At 39.3% G+C, this 23,577-nt stretch overlaps 1 protein-coding gene across 1 annotated transcript in view; it reads left to right on the top strand.

Moving 5' to 3' along the window:
* Positions 1-331: 331 nt before the first annotated feature.
* TMEM131 (transmembrane protein 131) overlaps positions 332-23,577 on the top strand; it is a 334,956-nt gene continuing 311,710 nt past the window's right edge. Inside the window, exon 1 of the mRNA XM_007959450.2 lies at positions 332-512. Coding sequence (XP_007957641.1) covers positions 332-512 — 181 coding nt within the window. The remainder of the gene's footprint in view (positions 513-23,577) is intronic.

The raw sequence follows: 23,577 nt of genomic DNA, 5'->3' as shown, positions 1-23,577 counted from the left end.
TGCCGACTGCTGCGCCCCGCCCCTTGCAGGCCAGCGCCCTGGACCCGTGTCCCCTGCCCGTTTCCAGTATGGCCGCCTGCCGTGCTTGACCCGAGGCCTCTTGGCTTCGATTCCTTGTAGGCGATGCTGAGGCCGAGGCCGTGACTGACACTCTTGCTCACTCGCACGCACGGACCCAGACCTACGCCCGGAGCCCGAGCCCTGGGCCCGGAGCCGCTCTCCTTCCCAGCACCGCGGCCAGAGCCCAGACCACGGCTCCCGCTCCGCCGCCACCTACTAGCCGAGAAGGGCCGCGCTGGACCTCGAGCGCGTCGGCCCCCGGCCGGCAGGGATGGGGAAGCAGGCGGGAGGAGGAGCAGCTGGAGCTGCCGCCGCCTCCACGTCCGCCGTGGCCGGTCTGGAGCCCGCGGCTGGCCGCGGCGGGGGCCTGCGGAGCGCAGCCGCCGGCCTCCTGGGAGCATTGCACCTGGTGATGACTCTCGTCGTGGCTGCGGCGCGGGCGGAGAAGGAAGGTGGGTGTCAGCCCGGCCAGCATCTCTCAGGCCCGGCCCCGCGGCTGTCACCGCGCCCGGCGGAAGCCGCTGCTAGGTTGGGACCGGCGAGGAAGGGCCGCGGGCGGGGACGCTGAGGCGGCCGAGCGCGGGGCCCCGGCGCGAAGTTGCTTGGTCTAGTCCCGTCCCGAGCCAGTAACTTGCAGCTCGGGTGCCAACTCACCGCGCTGGCCCCACGGAGTTGCTCTTGTTCTCTGTGATTCCTTCCCCTTGTCTCCTGTCACTGCCATTTCAAAACTTCCTGATCTCTCCTCTCTTCTTGCCACTTGGCCCAATATGTAGGAGGAGCGTATTTTTAGGCTTGATTGATGTTAAAAGACAAATTTTCAGACACTTTTTTCCTTGGTTGCGATTGTAATAACGGCGTGCAAATAGAGCTTATTCTAAAATGTCGTAGTAAAAATCTCGAGACTAGTGGAAAGGCTTCAGAACACAACTTCCAAAATTTTTATTTGAATTTATTCAAGCATTTCTTCGAGGAGAGTCTTGTTTCTTCAAAGAGCTTCTTTCTTCTGTGTCACTTTGTAGTGTTGATTGTTTAGTTTGTTACTAACCCTAAATACAATTTCATTTAGTTTTCTACTAAGCTTCTGAAAACGTGTTTACATTTAAAAATGGATTTTAAGGTCCTCATGTAATTTGGTGCCTTTATTTTATTTCTGAAAAACTTTTAACAACATGTATCGAGTTTCTAGTTTGAAAACCTTTATAATTTACAGTTAAAGGCTGATCTCTGTTTTAAAAACATTAGTATTATATGACAGCAAAACCGGCACATTTTGACAGGGTCAAAAATTATTTTGTAATCTAGAAGACCAGATCTGTGTAATTTTTTCGGCACCACTTGCTTTTGAGTCTAGGGAGATGTATGAGTGGTCACAGAACCTTCCTGAAGAAATCACTGAAAGCGAATGATTTTTAAAAAGCTAAGGAAAACTTGTTAGTTTAGCTTCCTTTTCCCAATAAACTCTCACAACAAGAAAATAATTTCTCATCACAATAATTTTAGAGTTGATGTTCCACTTTATGGTTAAAGTCACTTGCTTTTTACTGTTATTGAAGGCAACAACAAATGCAAACCAAATTAGTGTTAAAGTGCAAATGTGTTTCAGTTTCCTGTTTAGTTTTGTTGAAGACATTATATTCTTTCCTTTAACTCTCTAAGTAATCTTAATATGGGTTAACATAGGTGAAAGTTATTCAAAGAATTGTTATCTATACTAAGGATTAATTGACAGAGGCAAGATTATTTCCAGAATAAAATATTGCTACTTTAGGTCTAGTCAGGCCATGGGTTGTCATATGTCATAACTCATCATCGCTTATAGATCTGCAGTTAGTTGGGTGTTCGTATCTGTAACCATGGTGCCCAATATGGTATATAATTGGTGTTCAAAAACCTAAAATAGTGGAATAATTTAATGGGTAGATCTCCTTGAGCTTAAAGTAGTCGTTGGTGGGGTCCTTGCTTTTCTCTGTTACTTTGTTTACCTTGCCCGGTAGTACCAGGCACACAGTGGACATTATGGGCCCCAGGAAATGGAATGATTCAGATTAATAAAGCATTAATTTTATTTGTTGTTTTCAATAATTTTATTTTTGTTGTTGAGAATATACACAGCAGAACCTACATCGCCTCAACAATTTCTACATATATAATTCAGTGACACTGATTATATTCTTTGAGTTGTAGCCATTCTCAACCTCCCTTTCTCGAGTTGTTCCTCTCCCCATTAACATAAATTCACTGTCCCCTAAATTTCCTGTTTAATATTTCAAGTTACTATTGTCAATTTGAGGAGCTCTGGTAGTCTCTGGTAGTGTAGTGGCTAAGGCACTTGACTGCTAACCAGAAGGCTGGCGGTTCAAACCCACCAACCACTCCTCTGAAGGAAGGTTGGGCACTCTACTTCTGTAGTGATACCGCCTGGGAAACCCAAGGAGGGGTCACTATGAGTTGGGTCCGACTCGATGGCACATAACGGCAACAACATCATTGTCAATTTGATCCCATATAGATAGCTCTTAAAAGAGTACAATGCTCAAGCCAGACATTCTTTACTCAAAAACCAAAAACCAGACTCATTGCCATTGAGTCAGTTCTGACTTACAGTGACTCCCATTGGGTTTCCAAAGCAGTGAGTCTTTATGGAAGTAGATTGCCCTGTCTTCTTTCCATGGAGTGGCTGGTTAGCAGGCAAATGCTTTACAGCTCTGCGCCGCCAGAGCTCCTTACTAGTTAATTCACTAGTTAAGCTAAATTATTCTTTGGGTTTAAGAAAACTTAAGGGGATATTTTTGGTTTAAAGTTTTAAGGGTATCTCAGGGCAATAGTTTCAAGAGTTCATCTAGCCTCCATTGCTCCAGAAAGTCTGGATTCCATGAGAATTTGAAATTCTGTCCTACATTTTCCTTCTTTTGATCAGGATTCTTCTATAGAATCTTCGATCAGGATATCCGTTAGTGATAGCTGGTCCCCGTCTAGTTCTTTCGGTCTCTCATGGCAGAGGGGGCAATAGTTCCTAGAAACAATTAGCCAGATACTCTGTTTCGTTCTCCTGTTCCTGGCTCTCCTTTGTTGCTCTAGGTGGATAGAGACCAATGATTGTGCATTGGATGATCGTGGGCAAGCTCTTAAGACCCCAGGCACTACTCTTTGAACAAGGAGGCAGAACAGAAGCACTAAAGACCATATTAGGTCAATTAACTGGGATGTACCATGAAACTATGACCCTAAACCTCCAAACCAAGGAACCAAATCCCATGAGGTGTTTTGTTTGTATCATTAAGTTTATATCACATTCTGTTACTGCTTATTTTTCCAAAAGCCATTTTATATGTTAATTCTCTGAGTGCAGTTAAATAAGCATACCCCTTTTATGAGCCTAAAATATGTTTGCTGATTTTCCATTTGCATAGTTTATAAGTGTTAGTGTACTTCTCCAATATCCATAGATGATGTGCCAGGATGTTAAGTACGAAGAGGTGCAGTTGACTCCACCAGTGATCATTACTGAATCAGACATCCTTTATGGCCCATGCTGTATTTGTATGAACAATATGTGTTTGCAAACTAGTTATTCAAGATGTTGATGGTAATTATTTTAATATAGAACATAGGCCTCTGCCCATCATAGTTTATAAATGGGTCTGATTCTAATCAAGTTTTCCACGAAGGTATTTCCAGAAATGGCCTTTCCATTATACTTTCTTACTGATCAAATTCCAGTATTATTTTTGTTTTGAATAAGTAGGTGAAATGAAATTGATTTTTTGATATAATTGTGACACTACAAGTTTGGTATCTGATGGGGTACAAATACAACATTTACCTCAAATAAGTGCTCTTGGATTTCTTCAGTTTATCTGGCAGATTTCTGAAAATAATCAAGTTCATTTTGTCTATTTAAGCCCTAAGGATTTTCATGTAAATTTAAGGAGTGTAAACTAGTTACTTTTTCAAAGTTAAGATTTACCTGCCACTTTAATGATGATTCTCTACATATTTTGTATGTATATTTTTCCACCATTTCAGCAGAATTTTATTAGAAAATCTTCAAAACAAAGTAAAAGTCATTGTCTCTTAAAGAAAAGTGCCAAAAATAGCTAGATTATCTAATGTAGTTTTTCCTGTTTGGACTAGATACTTTTTGTTTTCTTGGGTCAGAAATATGAGCCATATCTTGTCTTAACATCTTATCTTAACATTCCTGTATCTTAACATCCATCTTAAGTGATCCATGGAGGTGTGTTACCACTGTTCCAGAGGAAGGGTACTTTGAGGATATTTTAGCCAGGACCTAAACTTTGTAAGAGCTTTGAAGGAGTTGCCAGAGGTAGAAGTTACTATACTTATTACAAATGAGTAGCTTATTCTGGATTGATACAAGATTTTTTCCTGAAGGTAAGATCTAGAAGTGAGACTATTGTTATTTCCCTCCTCGGTTTCCGAGGCAGTATCACTGTGGAAGTAGATTGCCCAGCCTTCCTTCCCAGGAGTGGCTGGTGGGTGTGAACCACTAGCCTTCTGGTTAGTCGTCAAATGCCTTAGACACTACATTACCAGAGCTCCTAAGTGAGACTATATGTGTGCATATATATGTGTTTATAGTGAAAAAACATATAGATGTGTAGTGAAAATATATGTATATATTAATAATGTTGTTGTTTGCCATCGAGTCGGCCCCGACTCATAGCGACTCTTCCTTGGGTTTCTGAGGCAGTATCACTACAGAAGTAGGAATGCCCAACCTTCCTTCCGAGGAGTGGCTGGTGGGTTTGAACTGCCAGCCTTCTGGTTAGCATTCAAGTGCCTTAGCCACTAAGCTACCAGAGCTCCTGTATATATTAATAGTCTTTTGAATTATAAACCAACCTATTACGCAGCAAATAAATTTTTTTTTCCCTTTAATTAAAACATGTATCTCATCATATATTTTCAATTTGAAATGGGTTTTGGAAGGTATGGTATCTTATAAATGAAAAGCTACAGTGTATATGTCTAATAAATACAACTTTGGATGAATTTTTAGGAATATGATTGTTTTAGGCCCTTACTTGGTCAGTGTTTGACTGATAAACTATTGGCTGTACTTTTGTTGCTTGTTTTTGCTAAAAGCTGTTCAGCACTCTCAGGAGTATTGGAGCCCCGTGGTTGGAATGAATGGGTCTTGGTCATGACTATTTTTCCTCCCCTTTCTTAGCTTTATAGAAAGCTTTATAGTTGCCTGCCCAGAAGATCAGCTTTGGGAGTTGATGTAAAATCATCTAACTTGTTACCATCTGGAATAGCAATAAGCCAATACTCTTGGGGAAACATAAAATCTTTGCTAGGTGCTTGATATTTTAGAAATTTTCTGTTACCTGTGCGTGACTTGAGCTTTTTGAATGGCCTTGCTAAACCGAATAGCCTTTTTTCTAGGGCTTATTTTTTCCTTACTATCTGTTATAAGCAGTACCAGGTCCAGTTGATAGCTGCTTCTTGAAACTTTTCTCCTTTGGTTTCTGTGACTTAGTACTTGGTTATCATCTTGGCCTAGTTGTCATTCACTGTTCTCCAGCTGCCTGTAGACCACCTTCATATGCATGTCTAGCCACCCTCCTACACTGAACGTGTCGGCAGTAAAATGTTCTTTCTGTACCTCAACTTTCCCAGTTTTTATTAATGTCATTTTTATTAGTGACATGATTATTTATTTTATTAATGATGTGGATTATTCTCCCTGCCACACTGGACTTATTTTTGATCCTTTCCTCTCTATCATTTATGTCTAGTCAGTTACCAAGTGGTGTCAGTGCTTGTTATGCCATTTTCTGGTCAGCCCTCCCACAGCTCTCAGCCTCCAGCCTGGGAGACTGCTGTAGACTCTTCCCTCGCAACATTTCCCATTCAGTCCTGTGGTCGCCTGTCTGAATTTGCATTGTCTTTGTCACTCATTTATCATTCATTTTGATTCTTAATCATATATTGCCTTGTCTAGTACTTAAATTATTCCATAGGTAACATTCTTCACCCAGACGTATTTCTGTTGGGTAGAACTTATGTCAGCTTCTGTGATGCATACATAGTAGACATTCAGTTTTGAATGAAGGCTTGACAAAAGTAACTTTATCCTCTTCTTTTCATATCTGAGACCTGGGTTGAGAGTCAAGAGTACGGGTAAAACTCTGAACTCTGATGCAGGTGTTACTAGGAAATCTGCATTAATAATTGTAAAAATGTGTGTTGGGAGCATCTGACCTGTAACCTAACAAAGAAAGGTGATCCAACAGAATGTGGAAATTATCAAACAATATCATTAATATCACACGCAAGTAAAATCTTGCTGAAGATAATTCAAAAATAGGTCCAGCGGTATATTGACAGGGAACTTCCAGAAATGCAAGCTGGATTCGGAAGAGGATGTGGAACGCGAGATATCATTGTTGATGTGAGATGGATCCTGACTAGAAGTAAAGAATACTAGAAAGATGTTTATTTGTCTTTTAGTGACTATGCAAAGCATTTGATTGTATGAGTCATAACAAATTATGGATAACATTGAGAAGAATGGGAATTCCAGAACACTTAATTGTGCTCATGAGGAACCTGTACATAGACCAGGAGGCTGTCATTTGAACAAAACAAGGGGATACTGCATGGTTTAAAATCAAGAAGGGAGTGTGTCAGGGTTGTATCCTTTCACCATCCTTACTCAATTTATATGCTGAGCACATAATCTGAGAAGCTGGACTGTATGAAGAAGAGCACGGCATCAGGATTGAAGGAAGACTCATTAACACCCTGCCATAGCAGAGGACACAGCCTTGCTTGCTGAAAGTGAAGAAGACTTGAAGCACTTACTGATGAAGATTAAAGACTAATCTTTGCAATATGGATTACACATCAACAAAGAAAATGAAAATCCTCACTACTGGACCAAAAAGCAGCATCATAATAAATGGAGAAAAGATTGAAGTTTTCAAAGATTTCATATTACTTGGTTCTGCAATCAACACCAATGGAAACAGCAGTCAGGAAGTCAGATGATGTATTGCACTGGGCAAATCTGCTACAGAAGACCTTTTTCAAGTGCTGAAGAGCAAAGATGTCTCTTTGAAGACTAAGGTGTGCCTAACCCAAGCCATGGTGTTTTAACTTGCTTCATATGCATGTGAGAGCTGGACAATGAATAAGGAAAACTGAAGAAGAGTCGATGCTTTTGAGTTGTGGTGTTGGTGGAGAATACCAGAAGTACCGTGGACTGCCAGAAGAATGAACACATCTGCCCTGGAAGAAATACAACCAGAATGTTCCTTGGAAATAAGAATGGCCAGACTTCGTCTCACCTACTTTAGTCATGTTGTCAGAAGGGACCATTCCCTGGAGAAGGATATCATGCTTGGTAAAGTGGAGGGTCAGAGAAAAAGGGGAAGGCCCTCAACACGATTGATTGACACAGTGACTGTAGTCATGGGCTCAGACATAGCAAGTATTGTGAGTCTGGAGCAGGACCGGGCAGTGATTCGTTCTGTTGTACATACCAAAAACAAAACAAAACAAAACAAAAAAACCCAAAGTTACTGTCATCAAGTCAAATCCAATGCATAGCGACCTCTCCTTCGGTTTCTGAGGTGGTATCTCTACGGAAGTAAATTGCCCAACCTTCCTTCCAAGGAGTGGCTGGTGGGTTAAATGTGGCTGATTAGCAGTCAGATGCCTTAGGGACTACACCACCGGAGCTCCTACATAGAGTCACTATGAGTCAGAGCTGACTGGACAGCACCTAACAACAATAACAGCAATTTCACAAAAGGGAAAGAGAATGAAGATCATCAGCCCAAGGCGGATTCCTGTGAGATGGAGGTCAGACATGCCTCCTCTTTCTAAACTTTTTACTAATTCTGACACCAGGCGTTCCTCCCACAGCACTCTGTACTTGTCTGCTGGGTTTGATCATTCATTGTAATGGCCATACAGAACTCACAGACCATATTTACGGTTAGAGGGTTTTTTTTTTTTTTTTAAGGGAAGTAACAGGTTATCATTCAGGATCAGGAACAACTGAGCATACAATTCTTTGATAAGGGCAGTTTTTCACCTGTATCTGTAGGCAGGCCCCTCTCTAGCTCTTGGTGTGGCCCAGTCTGCCTTGCTTGGACAAGTGTTACAAAGCTTCTTTAGCTCTGCCAATAAGTGCCTGGAGGTACTCCACTCTGCCAGAAAGCCACCTACCCAAAGACACTCAGCTCTCTTACTCCAGAGTTTGGCATGCCTAGCTCTGTTGATGAGTGTACAGAGGCACCTTGCTCCACCAGGAAGCTTCCTGTCCAGAGATGCTCAGCTTTCTTTTTCCATGGGCCAGAAAGCCCACTGCACCATCTTGCGCCAGTCTCCTGGTTCTGCTGTCACTGTCTCGTGCTTTCTCTATTACTGTTCTCTTTCTTTCTCTCCTGGGTCTAATAGGTTATCAGTGCAGGGACCCAAGCCCAAAGGATACACTCTGCTCCCATCTCTTTGTGGTGGTATTGAGGTCTCCTCTGAGTTTGAGTTCTGGGGTTGGCTCTCTTTTAAGCCTAGTGGATGGCAAAACACACCAGTCCTGTCATTAGGGTTCCATACATTTTATTTGCATGATTCCACCTCTGCAGAGTTCCATGTACTTTATTTGCATTATGAGCAAGCTATCTAATCCCCTTAGTGGCCACAAGTAGCTTTTCTGCATAGTTCCACCCAGTCATTGTGTGAGAGTCAGAAAGACTATGGCTAGAAGGGCCATGTTAAGTAATTCATTGCACCGCAATAACACATAGGCTGATACCACTTTTTCTTCCCACATGTTTCTTCTCTACATGTTACTTTCCCTTGTAACTAAAATGAGTAATATACATGTAAATAAACCATCACTTAGCAACTTTTGGATATCAGATTTTAGGATACTTGTAACCAATTCATAGATCATGAAACTGAGGCACTGAAAGGTTAGTAATAGTCCCTAGGTAACGGAGTTGGTAGATGGTAGAGCCAGGATTCCAACCCAAGCTATCTGGGCCCAGAAGCAAACTGTGTAATACTGAATAAGTACTAAAGGAACTAGATTTTATGGAATTGAGTACCACCTGAGAAAAGAGCAGCTCTGCCAGTTTGTGCAGAACCAGTGTATTAAATATTCAGGTGAAATGCATCTTTTTTCTTTTTGAGTTAACTGTAAGCTTCCATAATTACTTTCTTTCAACTTGTTAGGCATTGAAAATGACCACAAGCCATTCTGGATCATGCATATTCTTAAACGGCAACCAAGGAAACCAATTAATAGATAATCCAGGGCAACAAATAATTGGTATTAGAAGCTACTGATGCTTTGCTCTTTATGATTTAAGTATCTGATTATGTTGCTTAGGTTAACGTTGAGCAATATTGCTTTCTGTGAATATTCCCTTAGCTCTAACTTGGCCTTGCAAATTAGTAGAAATATGGGATCTTCTCAGAAGGGAGCCCTGGATTAAAGGATAGTAGCTTCATCTGCTTTTGACAGTGGGGAAAAAATAGCATCAGACTTTGATTAGAGGTCTTTGTACTCCAGAAGTTCATTTCTGGTGTTATGTTCTTTTTCTGAGTGAGCCCTGGTGGCATACTGGTTAAATCACTTGGTTCCTAACCAGAAGGTTGGCGGTTTGAACCCACCAGCCACTCATGGGGGAAAGATGTGGCAATCTGATTCCGTAAGAATTCACAGTCTTGGAAACCTTGTGGGGCAGTTCTACTCCGTCCTGGAGGGTTGCTGAGAGTCGGAACCTACCTAATGGCAGTGAGTTTTGGGTTCTTTTTTTTTTTTTTTATGAAGGCCTTTTTGGAGCAGATGATCATTAATTTCATCTGTAGTACTAAATCAATTTTTCTTTCATCCTGTGTGATGATTTTGTAGAGATGAAAGAAGATTTTAGAAAGCGGTTAACTCTTTGCTTGATTCATTTTGTTGCGTATAGCATTTACAGAGAAGGCCTGAAAAGTGCCTAATGTCGAAGAGAATCAGTGACATTGTCATGGTAGTGTGTCAAAGGTACATTATTGAACTGAAGATGTTAATCATTGAATCATTAATAGTTGTGAATAAGTTTAGTTTTTTTATTAATAGAAGAAATATACTCTGTATCTAAGACCAGAAAGTCATACTACATGTTTAAGATATTTCCTTAGATTACTTGCCTGTAAAATGAAATATATTTTAAGCCCTCTTTAGTTCTAATAATTTGTGATTATTTTCTAAATCAGTTATAATGATTGCAAAATGGTATGGCAGTTTAGCTCTGGTTTTTAAAAAAATCAATTTTTTATCTTTTGCATGCAGTTATAGTAGTATGTTTGGATCACATAAGCCAGTAAAAAATTGTCTTAGCAGTAAAGTTTAAGAAATAAATTTAAGCCAAATTTATTAATTCAAATTACTGGCGGTTTATATTTATGACATGACAGTGATCCTATGTGGATTTTCTTTTTAGGAATGATTAAATTGGAAGCAGAAGATTTTCTAAGGAATTACTTGTTGTGTAAAGTTGCTCTTTACTGTAGAGAACTTTGAGATATGGTTTAGGTTTGTGTGGCAAAAACTGTTCGGTAGAGCAGTGTTTAAGAGAGGTCAGTGTACTCTCAAACACCACTAGGGTGAAATTGGTCCACTTTTAAAAAATTCTCATACAGGGTGGCATGGGCTCATCTGAGGTATTGAGCCTTGAGGAGGAAGTGAAGAATGAAGCAGTGGCCAGCATTGCCAAGAGGTAATTTCTGTTTTTAGAACCAGTGCAGCAGTGGTATGTTTTAGATGGACAGGAGTCATTAAATATTTGCAAGTTTACCTCACTCTGCTGGGGTTCACCTCTTGGGTTGTGGCTAGACACAAGAATAGGTTACTGATGAGAATTGTTGTGAAGGGATAAAGATGGAAAAAGGAAGAAGCAGGCTGAGAAATTAGATCCAATTTTATTGTAATACTAAGAGTTCCTTGTAAATAGAGAACAATTTGTGAATATTGTCAGTTCCTTTGTGACTGTATCTGGATTTATTTATATTGTATAGGATCATGAGCTTCTGGAGGGTAGGCGCTGGGTCATATTACTCCCTGGACGTAGCATTTTACAGGGTTTCAATACTTTGACTTCTGTATTGGGAGGAGAAACAGTGAAACCATTACCGATTAAACAGGAACCAAAATGAAGAAAAAGTATTTTTGAACTGATAATATTTATACAAACTTGATTTTTCCCCATTTCAGGCATACATTTACCATGTAAACAGTACATGCCTGTAATTGGTAATGTCTGTAAATTACTTGATGTCAAGCTCTGTGATCAGTACTTTGCATATCTTATCTTTTTTAATCCTCACAGTAACCCTGAGTGGGCAGAAATTCTTCCCTCTTTGCCTCTCCCCAAACCATGTCTGTCCTTTGGCTACAATTCCCCTGTGACTTTCAGTTCTGCTGTAGGGTTCTTGGTATTTACAGTATAATATGTAGATTTTAATCTCCAGTAAAATGGAACAGTACAGTAATTCTTCACTTCCTCTATATACAGTTTAGAGGTTAATTTTGGGAATTATTGTTTTTAATTACACCGAAAATTTATGTTGATTGCAGAAATAAAACAATAAATTACAAAATACAGAAGGGTAAATGGTGAAAAATGTGCATAACCAATCAAGTAGAAAGAATTGTTATCAATGTTTTGGTCTGTATTCCCTTCCTTCCCCACCCTCCCCTTCCCTCTCCTCCTTTTTTTCCTCTCTGGCTCCTGATTTAAAAAACATATTGCCAGATTGCCTTTGAAGAAAGCTGTACCAATTTACGTTGCAACAGTACTATATGATGGTGCCTACTTCCTTACATTGGCTGTTACTATTATAAATCCTTATAATTTGGAGGGGGAAAAAGTTATTACATTGTTATACTTGATTTTTAAAAAATGCTAGTATTTCTTTTTATTGTTTGATCATATCTTTTCCCCGTTTTCCACTAACGTTAGAGGTTTTTTTATTATTATTTAAAAGAATACTTATTTAAGCATTTTCTAAGTTTTCCATTCACAATTGAAATTTTTGTGTTTAGTATTTTCTATTATTCTAAAATTTATGTGGCCGAATCTGTCCGTCTTTCTTTATAGGGTCTGCCTTTGTTGTCATGTCTAAAAAGCCCTGTGCATAAAGATTATGTATGTGCCTATGTTTTATCTCCATGCACCACACCAACTTCCTCCTTCTATTGTCATGTTACTCTGTCCCCCTGATCTCCTACTTCCCCTCTTATCCTTAAGGATAAGGATAAGGATACCTGTGATGACATTGAGCCCACCCAGATAATTCAGGATAATCTCCCCATCTCAAGATCTTAATTACATCTAAAGTCCCTTTTACTATATAAGGTAATATTCATAGGTTCTAGGGATTACAAAGACAGTTTGGGGAGTTATTCAGCCTACCATATACATTGAATCTCTGATAAGCTTCCCTGATAGTTATAATGCCAAAACACAAGCAACAAAAGACAAAAAAAAAAAAAAAAAGGATATCATCAAAGTTAAAAACTTTTGTGCTTCCATGAACACTATCAAGACTGTGGAGAGACAGCTCACAGAATAGAAGAAAAATATGTCAATCGTGTTATCTGACAAGAGACATGTATCTAGAAAACATAAAGAACTCTTATAACTCAATAAACAAAGACAAATAACCCAGTTAAGAAATAGACATTTTAAAAGTTGAATAGAATTGAATAGGGATCTGAATAGACTTTTTTTTTTCATAGATAGTATATAAATAGCCAATAAGCACATGAAAAGATGCTCAACATCACTTGCTAACACAGAAATGTAAATCAAAGCCACAATGAGATACCACTTCACACCTACTAGGAAGGCTAGAAGCAACAAACAGATGATAATAAGTGTGAAGATGTAGAAAAATTGGAATGCTTGTGGGAATGCAAAATGGTGCAGCCACTTTGAAAAGGAGTCTGGTAGTTCCTTAAAAAGGAGGAGCTCTGGTAGCGTAGTGCCTAAGGCACTTGACTGCTAACCACAGGGCAGGCGGGTTTGGAGGGCTGGCGGTTCAAACCCACCAGCAACTCCTTAGAAGGAAGGTTGGGCAATCTACTTCCATAGTGATATCTCCTCAGAAACCCAGGAAGGGGTCGCTGTGAGTCTGGGCCGACTTGACGGCACATAACAGCAACAACAACAGTTCCTTAAAATGCTAAATAGAGAGTTATCACATGACCCAACAGTTCCACTCCTAGGCATATATCCAAGAGAAAGGAAAATATCCACCTAGGGAAAAAAAAATTGTACAGGAATGTCTGAAAACATTATCCTAAGTGAACAGAGTCAGCCACAGAAGACCGTATATGACCACAAAAAAATTCATATGAAATATCTAGAATAGGCAGATCCATAAAAACAAAATGGATTACTGGTCACCTAGGGCAGGGGGAGACAACAGTGAATAGGGAATGACTGCTAATGAGTATGAGGTGAGTACTTAGGGGTGTTTAAGATGTTTTGGAATCAGTAGTGATGCTTGCACAATTCTATGAACATACTAAAAACTGTTGCATTGAACACTTTAAATCAGTGAATTGTATGGCTATGAGTTAGATTTCAACAGAAAATTTATTAAAAAGTGATAAATACCCTGTTTATTTGAGAAGAAAAATAAGATACTATTTCTTACTTATTAGATTGACAAAGGTTTAAAAACTTGACAGTATGTTCTTTTCTCTAGGTTGTAGGAAAGTAGGCACTCTCACACCTTTCTTGTGAGAAGGCAGAAAGCTACAACTTTATTTGAAAGAAATTTGGCACAATATATAACAATGTATGTGTTCACAATTTTGACCTAGCAATCCCATTTCTAAGAATTGACCCTGAAGATACACAGCTAACAATACAAATACATAACACACAAGATTATTCATTGCATGACTATTTGTAACTAGAGTATTTGGAAACTACCTAAGTGCCCATATATACTTGAGTAAACTATGCTACATCACGTAATGGATTATTGTTATGCACCTGTGAAAAAAGAATGAGGAAAATCTCTAGAATCTGGTATTTACTGATTTTCTATGTTACAAAATGAGTACAAAAGAGTACGTACAGTTTATATATATTATGCTACCTTAACAAATTTTACTGACTTTTTTGGGGAGAGGAATGTATAGTCACATGGCATCACCATGAGTCAAAATTGACTTGATGGCAACTAATACCAATAGTGATACACGTGTATTAATGTAGTAATACACATGTATTAATCTGTATAACTACTACCACAATCAAGATATCATTCCAAAAAATTCCCTCATGCTGTCCTCTAATAGTCATACCTCTGTCTGCCTTTAATCCCTTCTGATACCACAGCTGTAAAAACGACATGGAGGCAGCGTTTTCTGACCTCCTCTAACTTCACAAGGAGACAGAATCACGATCAGCAGCCCAAGACTTGTTCCTGTGAGGACAGACATGCTGCTACCCTCCAAACTTTTTTATTTTTACCAATTCCATTACCAATCTTCCCCCCGCATAGCATGCGCTACTTTTCTGCTGGGTTCCATAATTTGTTGCAATGTCCACACAGAACTCACAGACAATACTCAGGATTATGGGGTTTACAAAGAAGTAACAGGCTACAATTCTGGTTCAGGAATGCACTCAGGATACAATTCTTCGATCAGGACAGTCCCCATTCTGCTGTGTTCTCAGGCATGCCTCTCTGGTCCTTGGCCTCTGGGCCTGGGCTATGGCCTGCTCAGGGAAGTGTGTTACAAAGCCCTTTTTTAGCTCTATCAGTAAGTACACCTATGTGCACTCCACTCAGCTTTCTTGTTCTGTGGGCCAGGCAAGCCTGCCTGTCTGTCTTGTGCCTCTTGGTTTCACTGACGCCATCTCAGCCAGGTGTCTCTGCCGGCCTGCCTTTGCTGGGGTGTCTCTGCCAAGGAAGTCCAGTGCAGGGATCTCAGGTCCAAAGATGAGGTCCACTTTTACCTCCAGCTCTTCTCTCTTAATGGCCTCTAACCAAAAAAAAAAAAAAAAAAAAAAAAAAAAACCAAACTCACTGCCGTCGAGTTGATTGCAGCTCATAGCTACCCCTCCTTGGTTTCTGAGGCAGTATCACTATGGAAATAGATTGCCCCATCTTCCTTTTAAAAGGTTCATTTAAAGCCTGACAGAGTGACAAAACTAACCAATCTCTGTATTAGAGTTTCATACACCTTATTTGCATCGTCCTACCCAGTAATCTGGTTGAAGTCAAATATACTATGGCTAGAAAAGCCGTGGGAGCTCTGGTGGTGTAGTGCCTAAGGCACTTGACTACTAACCAGAAGGTTGGCAGTTCAAACCCACCAGCCACTCCTCGGAAGAAAGGTTGGGCAATCTATTTCCGTAGTGATACTGCCTCGGAAACCCAAGGAGGGGTCGCTATGAGTCGGGTCCGACTCGATAGCACATAACAAAAACAACAACAACAGAAAAGCCATACCAGGTAATACACTGCACCACACCTGTTCTCCATTACTATAGTTTTCCCTTTTTGAGAATGTCATATGAGTGGAATCAAACAGGTTATATAGTTTTGAGACTTTTTTTTTTTAAATTGTGATTTGGGTGAAAGTTCACAGAGCACATTCGTTTTCCATACAACAATTCATACACATTTTGTTTCATGACATTTATTGTTATCCCCATAATGTAACAGCTCTCTTTGAGAACTGTATGATTTTTGAGACTTTTCTTTTATTCAGCAAAATGCCTTTGAGAGTCATTCGACTTGTTGCATGTGTCAGTAATTTATTTCTTTTCATTGCTGGGTAGAATTCTGTAGTATGGATATATCACAATTTATTTTTCCATTCATTTGTTGATGGAAATTTGTGTTGTTTCCACTTTTAGGCTGTTAGAAATAAAGCATCTATGAACATTTGTGTACGAGTTTTTGCATGCACATATATTTTATTTTCTCTTGGGTAAATACCTAGGAGTGGATGCTTAGATCATTTGGTAGGTGTATGTTTAACTTTTTAAGAGACAGGTAACCTGTTTTCCAAAGTGATTGTATTACATTTTGTTCTCACCAGTAGTATATGAGAGTTCTAGTTCTTCAACATCCTTAAAAACACTTGTCTTTTTAAATTTTAGTCATTTTAATAGGTATGCAGGATATTTCATTGTTTTAATTTCTATTTCCCTAACAACTAGTGAAGGAACTCTGCTATTGCAGTGCCTAAGGCATTTGACTGCTAACCAGAAGGTTGGCAGTTCAAACCCACCAGCCAGTCCATGGAAGGAAAACAGGGCAATCTCCTTCCGTAAAGATTTACTGCCTCAGGAACGCAGTGAGGGTTGCGATGAGTCAGAATCGACTCAGTGGTAGTGGTTTGGTTGATAACTAATCATGTTTGGCATCTTTTCATGGGCACATTTGCCATCTATATATCTTTGGTGTAGTGTCTCTAAAGATCTTTTGCCCATATTTACATTGGGTTATCTATTTTCTTATTGAGGTTCTAAAGTCCTTTATATGTCTGGATATAAGTCCTCTGTGAAATCTATATTTGCAAAGATTTCCTCCTAGTCTGTAGCTTATCTGTTCATTCTCTTAACAGTAGCTTTTTTTTTTTTCCCCCACTGCACCACACATAGTTTTATTCTTTTTTTTTTACATAGGTTAATGCATTTTTTATTTTATTTTTTTGCAGTGTTCCCTCCCCTCCTCTCCCACCCTTGGTGACCAACAAGGAAAATTTCCTTCCATATATAAACCTTTCCTTGACTTTTTACAATAATGAGCTAATACTATATTTATCCTTCTGTGATTGACTTATTTCACTCAGCATAGTGTCCTCCAAGTTCACCCATGTTATGCGGTGTTTTGCAGATTCTACATTATTCTTCAGTGTTGCTTAGTATTCCATTGTGTGTGTGTACCATAGTTTGGTTATCCATTCTTCTGTTGATGGGCACATAGGTTGTTTCCATCTTTTTGCTATTGTAAATTGTTCTGTGATGAACATAGGTGTGCATGTATCTGTTCTTGTCCTGGCTCTTACTTCTTTAGGATATATACCTAGTAATGGGATTCTGGGTCAAACAACAACAACCATGTTAAATCACCCTTGCATTCCAGAAGAAACTCTGTGTGCTTATAGATTATAATTTCTTTCAACTATTTGATTAGTGGCTTTAATTTGAATTTTTATATCTTTTTGTGAAAACATTGAATTTTTACTTCATTTATTGCCATCTCTGTGAAGTGTTTGATATCATTATTGTGCTGGTTTTGTGAAAATAAATTTGAAAAGCCTTTCATCCTATTCTGTATTCTGGAATTGTTTCAGTCACATTTTTCTTAGAATAAACTTGATGACTGGGCCCAGTATTTTTCATGCATATTCTTATTTGGGTACTTGTCCATTTCCTTCTATAGTTATTTTATGTCCAGGTTTTCTACATTTCCAGTTTTGGTAATTTGTTTTTCTAAAAAAGTAAGTAATTTCCTTTACATCTTGAAACATATCAGCATTATTGTTGTTCATCCCTAATGGCCGTGTAAGTGTGTTTGCTTTTAGTCCCTGAATTATAAAGTTTATTGTTTTGAAAGAACTATTTCTTGGATTTACTTGTTAATTCTACTTGTTTTTCAGTTCTTTAATTTTTTGCTTCTCTTTTAGTCTTTCTTCATCCTTTTTTAGTATTAATTTTATGTCCTCCTCTTCTGTGATAGGTGGAATTCTAAGAATCACTTCAATGATATTACCCTTGTATGATTCTCTCCCCTTTAAGCATAGTGGAACCTCTGAATATCATGAGGTATCATTCCATGATTGTTACATTATATGGCAAAAAGAGTGGGCCTTACTTAATCACACAAGCTCTTTGTTTCATTGGCCAAGCAGTTGATAAATGTGTGTAGGCACACTTAATACATGCCAGGAGCTCACACCCATTATTTCATTGACTCCTCAGAACGACCCTATAATCTCCATTTTACATATGACAAAGTAAAATGCCATAAGGTTGCATAGCACATGCTGGTGTGGGAAGTGGATTCAAATTTAGGCAGTCTGATTACTGTATATCAGAGACTGGCAAACTGTGGCCAGTGGGCTAAGTTTGGCCCACCCCTTGTATTTGTATATAAATTTTTATTGGAACACAGCCACACTCATTTGTTTACATATTTTATCTATGATTGTTTTCACACTACAGTGGCAGAGTTGAATAGTTATAACAGAGACAATGTAGCCTACAAAGCCTAAAATATTTATGGTATAGCTCTTCATAGAAAAAGCTTGCCAACCCCGGCTCTAAATCATACACTCTCCTAAAATAGTTTGCTTTCTGAAATTGTTCTTTGAAAATGGGATAATAATCTCTTTGTTTTTTCTCTGGGTACTAATGAGGCAGGATTGAGAAGTTATAAAATTTATTCTTACAAACTATAAAACAGTATATAATTAGCCAATTATTAAAAATAAACACTTCCTACTCACTAGGATGGCTGTTATCAGAAAAATGGAAAAACAGCAAATGTTGACAGGGATGTAGAGAAATTGTTGGTGGGAATGTAAAATGGTATAATTACTGTGGGAAAAAATAGTTCGGCAGTTTCTCAAAAAGTTAAACATAAAAACCAAATACTGTATCCTATTCCTGGATATACCCAAAAGAATTGAAAGCATTCCCTCAAAAAGACACATGTATACCAATGGTTATTGCAGCATTATTTACAAAAGTGAAAATGTGGAAACAACCTAGGTGCTTATCAACAGATGAATGGATAAAGAAATACATGCACACGCACACACACACACATATACACATACATATATACATACGTGCATGTTGTTGTTAGGTGCCGTCAAGTAGGCCCCGACTCATAGCGACCCCTCCTTGGGTTTCCGAGGCGATATGACTACGGAAGTAGATTGCCCCATCTTCCTTCTGAGGAGTGGCTAGTGGGTTTGAACTGCCAAGCTTCTGGTTAGCAGTCAAGTGCCTTAGGCACTGTGCTAGCAGAGCTTCCACATACATGCATACATACATATAAATGAGCCATGGTGGTGCAGTGGTTATGCACTCAGCTGTTAACTGAAAGATTGGCAGTTCAAACCCACCAGCCAATCCTCAGGAGAAAGATATGACAATCTACTTCCATAATGATTGCAGCCTTGGAAATCCTCTGTCATATAAGGTTGCTGTAGGATCATTATGAGTTGGTTTCAGTTTGCTGGCAGTAGGTTTGGTTTGATTTGTGGCTACGTTGGGCCAACCCAGATAGTCCAGGATAATCTCTCTAATAAGGTCATTTGATTAGCAACCGTAATTCTATCTGTAATTTTAATTACCTTTTGCCATGTGATTTAACATCTCCTCAGGATACTGGGATTAGGACGTGGACATCATTAGAGGGCCATCATTCTGCCTACCAGGTAGATTTCACCATCTTGCTCTGCCTGAGACATTTTTCTCTCTTCTTAGCGAAGAATTTAATCTACATACATTAAAGAGTGTTACTAGAAACAGTGAAACTCTGCAAGCCACATTTTTTAATATGTTGATTAAGTATTGTTGTTAGGTGCTGTTGAGTCGGCTCTGACTCATAGCAACCCTGTGTAGAACAGAACAATACATTGCCCAGTCCTGTGCCATCCTAACAGTCCTTGCTATGCTTGAGCCCATTGTTGGAGCCACTGTGCAGTCCATCTCATTGAAGGTCTTCCCCTTCTTCACTAACCCTCTACTTTACCAAGTATGATATCCTTCTTCAGGGATTGGTCTCTTTCTTTAGACAACATGATCAAAGTAGGTAAGATGAAGCCTGGCCATTCTCACTTCTAAGGAGCATTCAGGTTGCACTTCTTCCAGGACAGATTTGTTGGTTCATTTTTCTGGGGGGAAAAACAAAACAAAACAAAACTCACCGCCATCGAGTTGATTCTGACTCATAGCGACTCCCATTGGCTTTCTGAGGCAGTAAATCTTTACGGAAGTAGATTGCTCAGTCTTCCTTCTGCGGAGTGGCTGGTGGGTTTGACTGCCAATCTTCTGGTTAGTTAGTCCAAGGTATTTTCAGTATTCTTTGTCAACACCACAATTCAAAGGCATCATTTCTTTCTTGGTCTTCCTTGTTCACTGTCTAGCTTTCACATGCATATGAGGCGATTGAAAATACCAGGGCTTGGGTCAGGCGCACCTCAGTCTTCAGAGTGACATTTTTGCATAACACTTTAAAGAGGTCTTTTGCAGTAGATTTGCCCAGTGCAATAGGATGTCTGGGTTCATGACTGCTGCTTCCATGGGTATTGACTATGCAACCCAGTAAAATATAGTCCCTGACAGCTTCAGTTTTTTCTCCATTTATTATGATGTTGCTTATTGGTCCAGTTGGGAGGATTTTTTTTTTTTTTTTTTTGAAGTGTAATCCATACTGAAGACTGTAGTGTTTGATCTTCATCATTAAGTGCTTGAAGTCATCCTGTCATCCTCAGTTTCAGCAGGCAAGACTGTGTCATCTGCTTATTACAGGTTGTTAATGAGTCTTCTTCCAATCCTGATCCCCTGTTTTTCTTTATATAGTCCAATGTACCATATTATTTACTCATCATACAGACTGAACAAGTATGGTGAAATGATATAACTCTGACTCACACCCTTCCTGATTTTAAACCTGTTCGACTGACATTCTCCTGTTCTAGGTATAGGTTCCTCATGAGCACAATTAAGTGTTCTGGAATTCCCATTCTTCACAGCATTATCAGCATTATGCGATTCACACAATCAAATGCTTTTGCGTAGTCAATAAAAGTATTGGTAAACATCTTTCTGGCATTTGCTTTCAGCCAGGATACATCTAATGTCAACAATGATATCCCTCATTCCACATCCTCTTCTGAATCCAGCTTGCATTTCTGGAAGTTCCCTGTCAATATACTGTTGCAATTGTTTTTAAATTATCTTCAGCAAAATTTTATTTGCGTGTGATATTAATGTTGTTGTTCAATGATTTCCACATTCTGTTGGAGCACCTTTCTTTGGACTGGGCAGAAATATCGATCTTTTCTAGTCATCTGGCCAGGTAGCTGTTTTCTACATTTCTTGGCATAAACAAATAAGCGCCTTCAGAACTGCGTCTGTTTGTTGAAACATCTCAATAGGTATTCTGTTCATTCCTGGAGCCTTGTTTTTCACCGATTCCTGCAGTGCAGCTTGGACTTCGTCCTTCAATACCATCGATTCTTGATCATATGCCACCTCCTGAAATAGTTGAACGTCAACCAGTTCTTTTTTATACAGTGACTCTGTATGTTCCTTCCATCTTCTTTTGATGCTTCCTGCATTGTTCAATAATTTGTGCATAGAATCCTTCAATATTGCGATTTGAGGCTTGAATTTTTTCTGCAAATCTTTCGGCTTGAGAAAAGCCAACTGTACACTTCCCTTTTGATTTACTAACTCCAGACCTTTGCACATTTCATTATAATATTTTACTTTGTCTTCTCAAGACACCCTTTGAAATCCTCTGTTCAGTTCTTCTTCTTCTTCTTCTTTTTTTTTTTTAATTGTTATTTGGGTGAAAGTTTACAGAACAAATTCATTTTTTCCGTACAGCAGTTCATATACACTTTGTCTCATGACATTGACTACAATTTACCACAATGCAACAGTTCCCCTTGCACTTCCTCCTAGTAGTTAACCCTTCCCTATGTCCATCCCTCCATGCAATCCTGCATCTTGAGCTGTCTCCCTGTGTGTAAACAGCCCTTCTTTCTCCCATGATTGTTCTCTCCAAGGAGTGTATCTACCTAGTGTAAATGTTCACCTTATATGCCTGTTTTTGCCACAGGTGTGGGTTCAATTCCAGACCTGAAGGGCAGCTAGGGGTCATAGTCTCAGTGGTTCCATCAGGCTCTATCAGACCAGCAAACCTGGTCCCTTCTCCCCATTCCCAAATGATTTTGAGTTTTGTTCCACATTGTTCTCACTCTCTATCCAGGATCTCCTACATAGATCCCCCTCTGAGTGGTTGACAGTGGTAGCTGGGCACCATCTAATTCTTCTGGTTTCATAGTCATATAGGCTAAGGGTCGCATGTTCAGTTCTTTTGTTTCATCAGTTTTTCCATTTGCTTTAGCTAATCTACGTTCAAGAGAAAGTTTCAGTCTCTTCTGACATCCTTTTTTTTTTTTTTAAATGACTGTTTGCTTTCTTTCTGTATGAGGTTCTTGACGTCAGCCCACAACTTATCTGGTCTTTGGTCACTGGTATTCAGTGCATTAGATCTTTTCTTCAGATGGTCTCTAAAATCAGGTGGATATAGTCAAGGTCATGTTTTGGTTCTTGTGGACTTACTTTAATTTTCTGTAGCTTCAACTTGAACTTGCATATGAGCAATTGATGGTCTTTTCCACCATCAGCTCCTGGCCTTATTTTAACTGATGATAATGAGCTTCTCCATCACCTCTTTCCACAGATATAATTAATCTGATTTCTATGAGGTCCATGTGTATAGCCTTCTTTTACCTTGTCAAAAAAAGGTATTTGTAGTGAGTAAGTCACTGGTCTTGCAAAATTCTGTCATGTGATCTTTGGTATCACTTCTGTCACCAAGGCCATGTTTTCCAACTACTGATGAGGATTCTTTATTTCCAGTAATGATGACCCTTCTTTATTTTGCATTCCAATCACCAATAATTACCAATACATCTTGATTGCATGTTTGGTCAATTTCAGACTGCAGAAGTTGGTAAAAATCTTTAATATCTTCATCTTTGGCTTGAATAATTGATGCATAAATTTGAATAATAGTCATATTAACTGGTAAGGAGCCTTGGTGGAGCCGTGCCGAAGGCATTTGACTGCTAACCAGAACGCTGGCGGTTCAAACACACCAGCCACTCTGCAGAAGACTGACAATCTACTTCTGTAAAGGTTTACCACCTCAGGAACCCTTGGGGGTCACTATGAGTTGCAGTTGACTCGATGGCACTGGGTAGTATTAACTGGTCTTCATTGTAAGTGTATAGATACTATCTTGTCACTGACAGCATTGTACTTTAGGATAGATCTTGAGATGTTCTTTCTAGCAATGAATGCAACATCATTCTTCTTCAATTTGTCATTCCCAGCATAGTAGATCACATGATTGTCTGATTCAAAATGGCTAATACCAGTCCATTTCAGCCCACTAATGCCTGGTATAGGAGCTTGGTGACATAGTGCCTAAGGCACTTGACTGCTAACCAGAAGGCTGGTGGTTCAAACCCACCAGCCACTCCTCAAAATGAAGGTTGGGCAACCTACTTCTGTAGTGATACTGCCTTGGAAACGCAAGAGTGTCGCCATGAGTCTGACTTGATGGCACATAACAACAACAGCAATGCCTGGTATATTGATTATGTATAGATTGTTGTTGTTGTTGTTATTTGCCATCGAGTCGGCCCCGACTCATAGTGACCCCTCCTTGGGTTTCCGAGGCAGTATCACTACGGAAATAGGA

Source organism: Orycteropus afer, unplaced genomic scaffold (assembly GCF_000298275.1).
Source record: "Orycteropus afer afer isolate SDZICR_OR568_19922 unplaced genomic scaffold, OryAfe1.0 scaffold00017, whole genome shotgun sequence".
Lineage (NCBI taxonomy): Eukaryota > Metazoa > Chordata > Mammalia > Tubulidentata > Orycteropodidae > Orycteropus > Orycteropus afer.
This window is presented reverse-complemented; position numbering and strand designations above follow the sequence as displayed.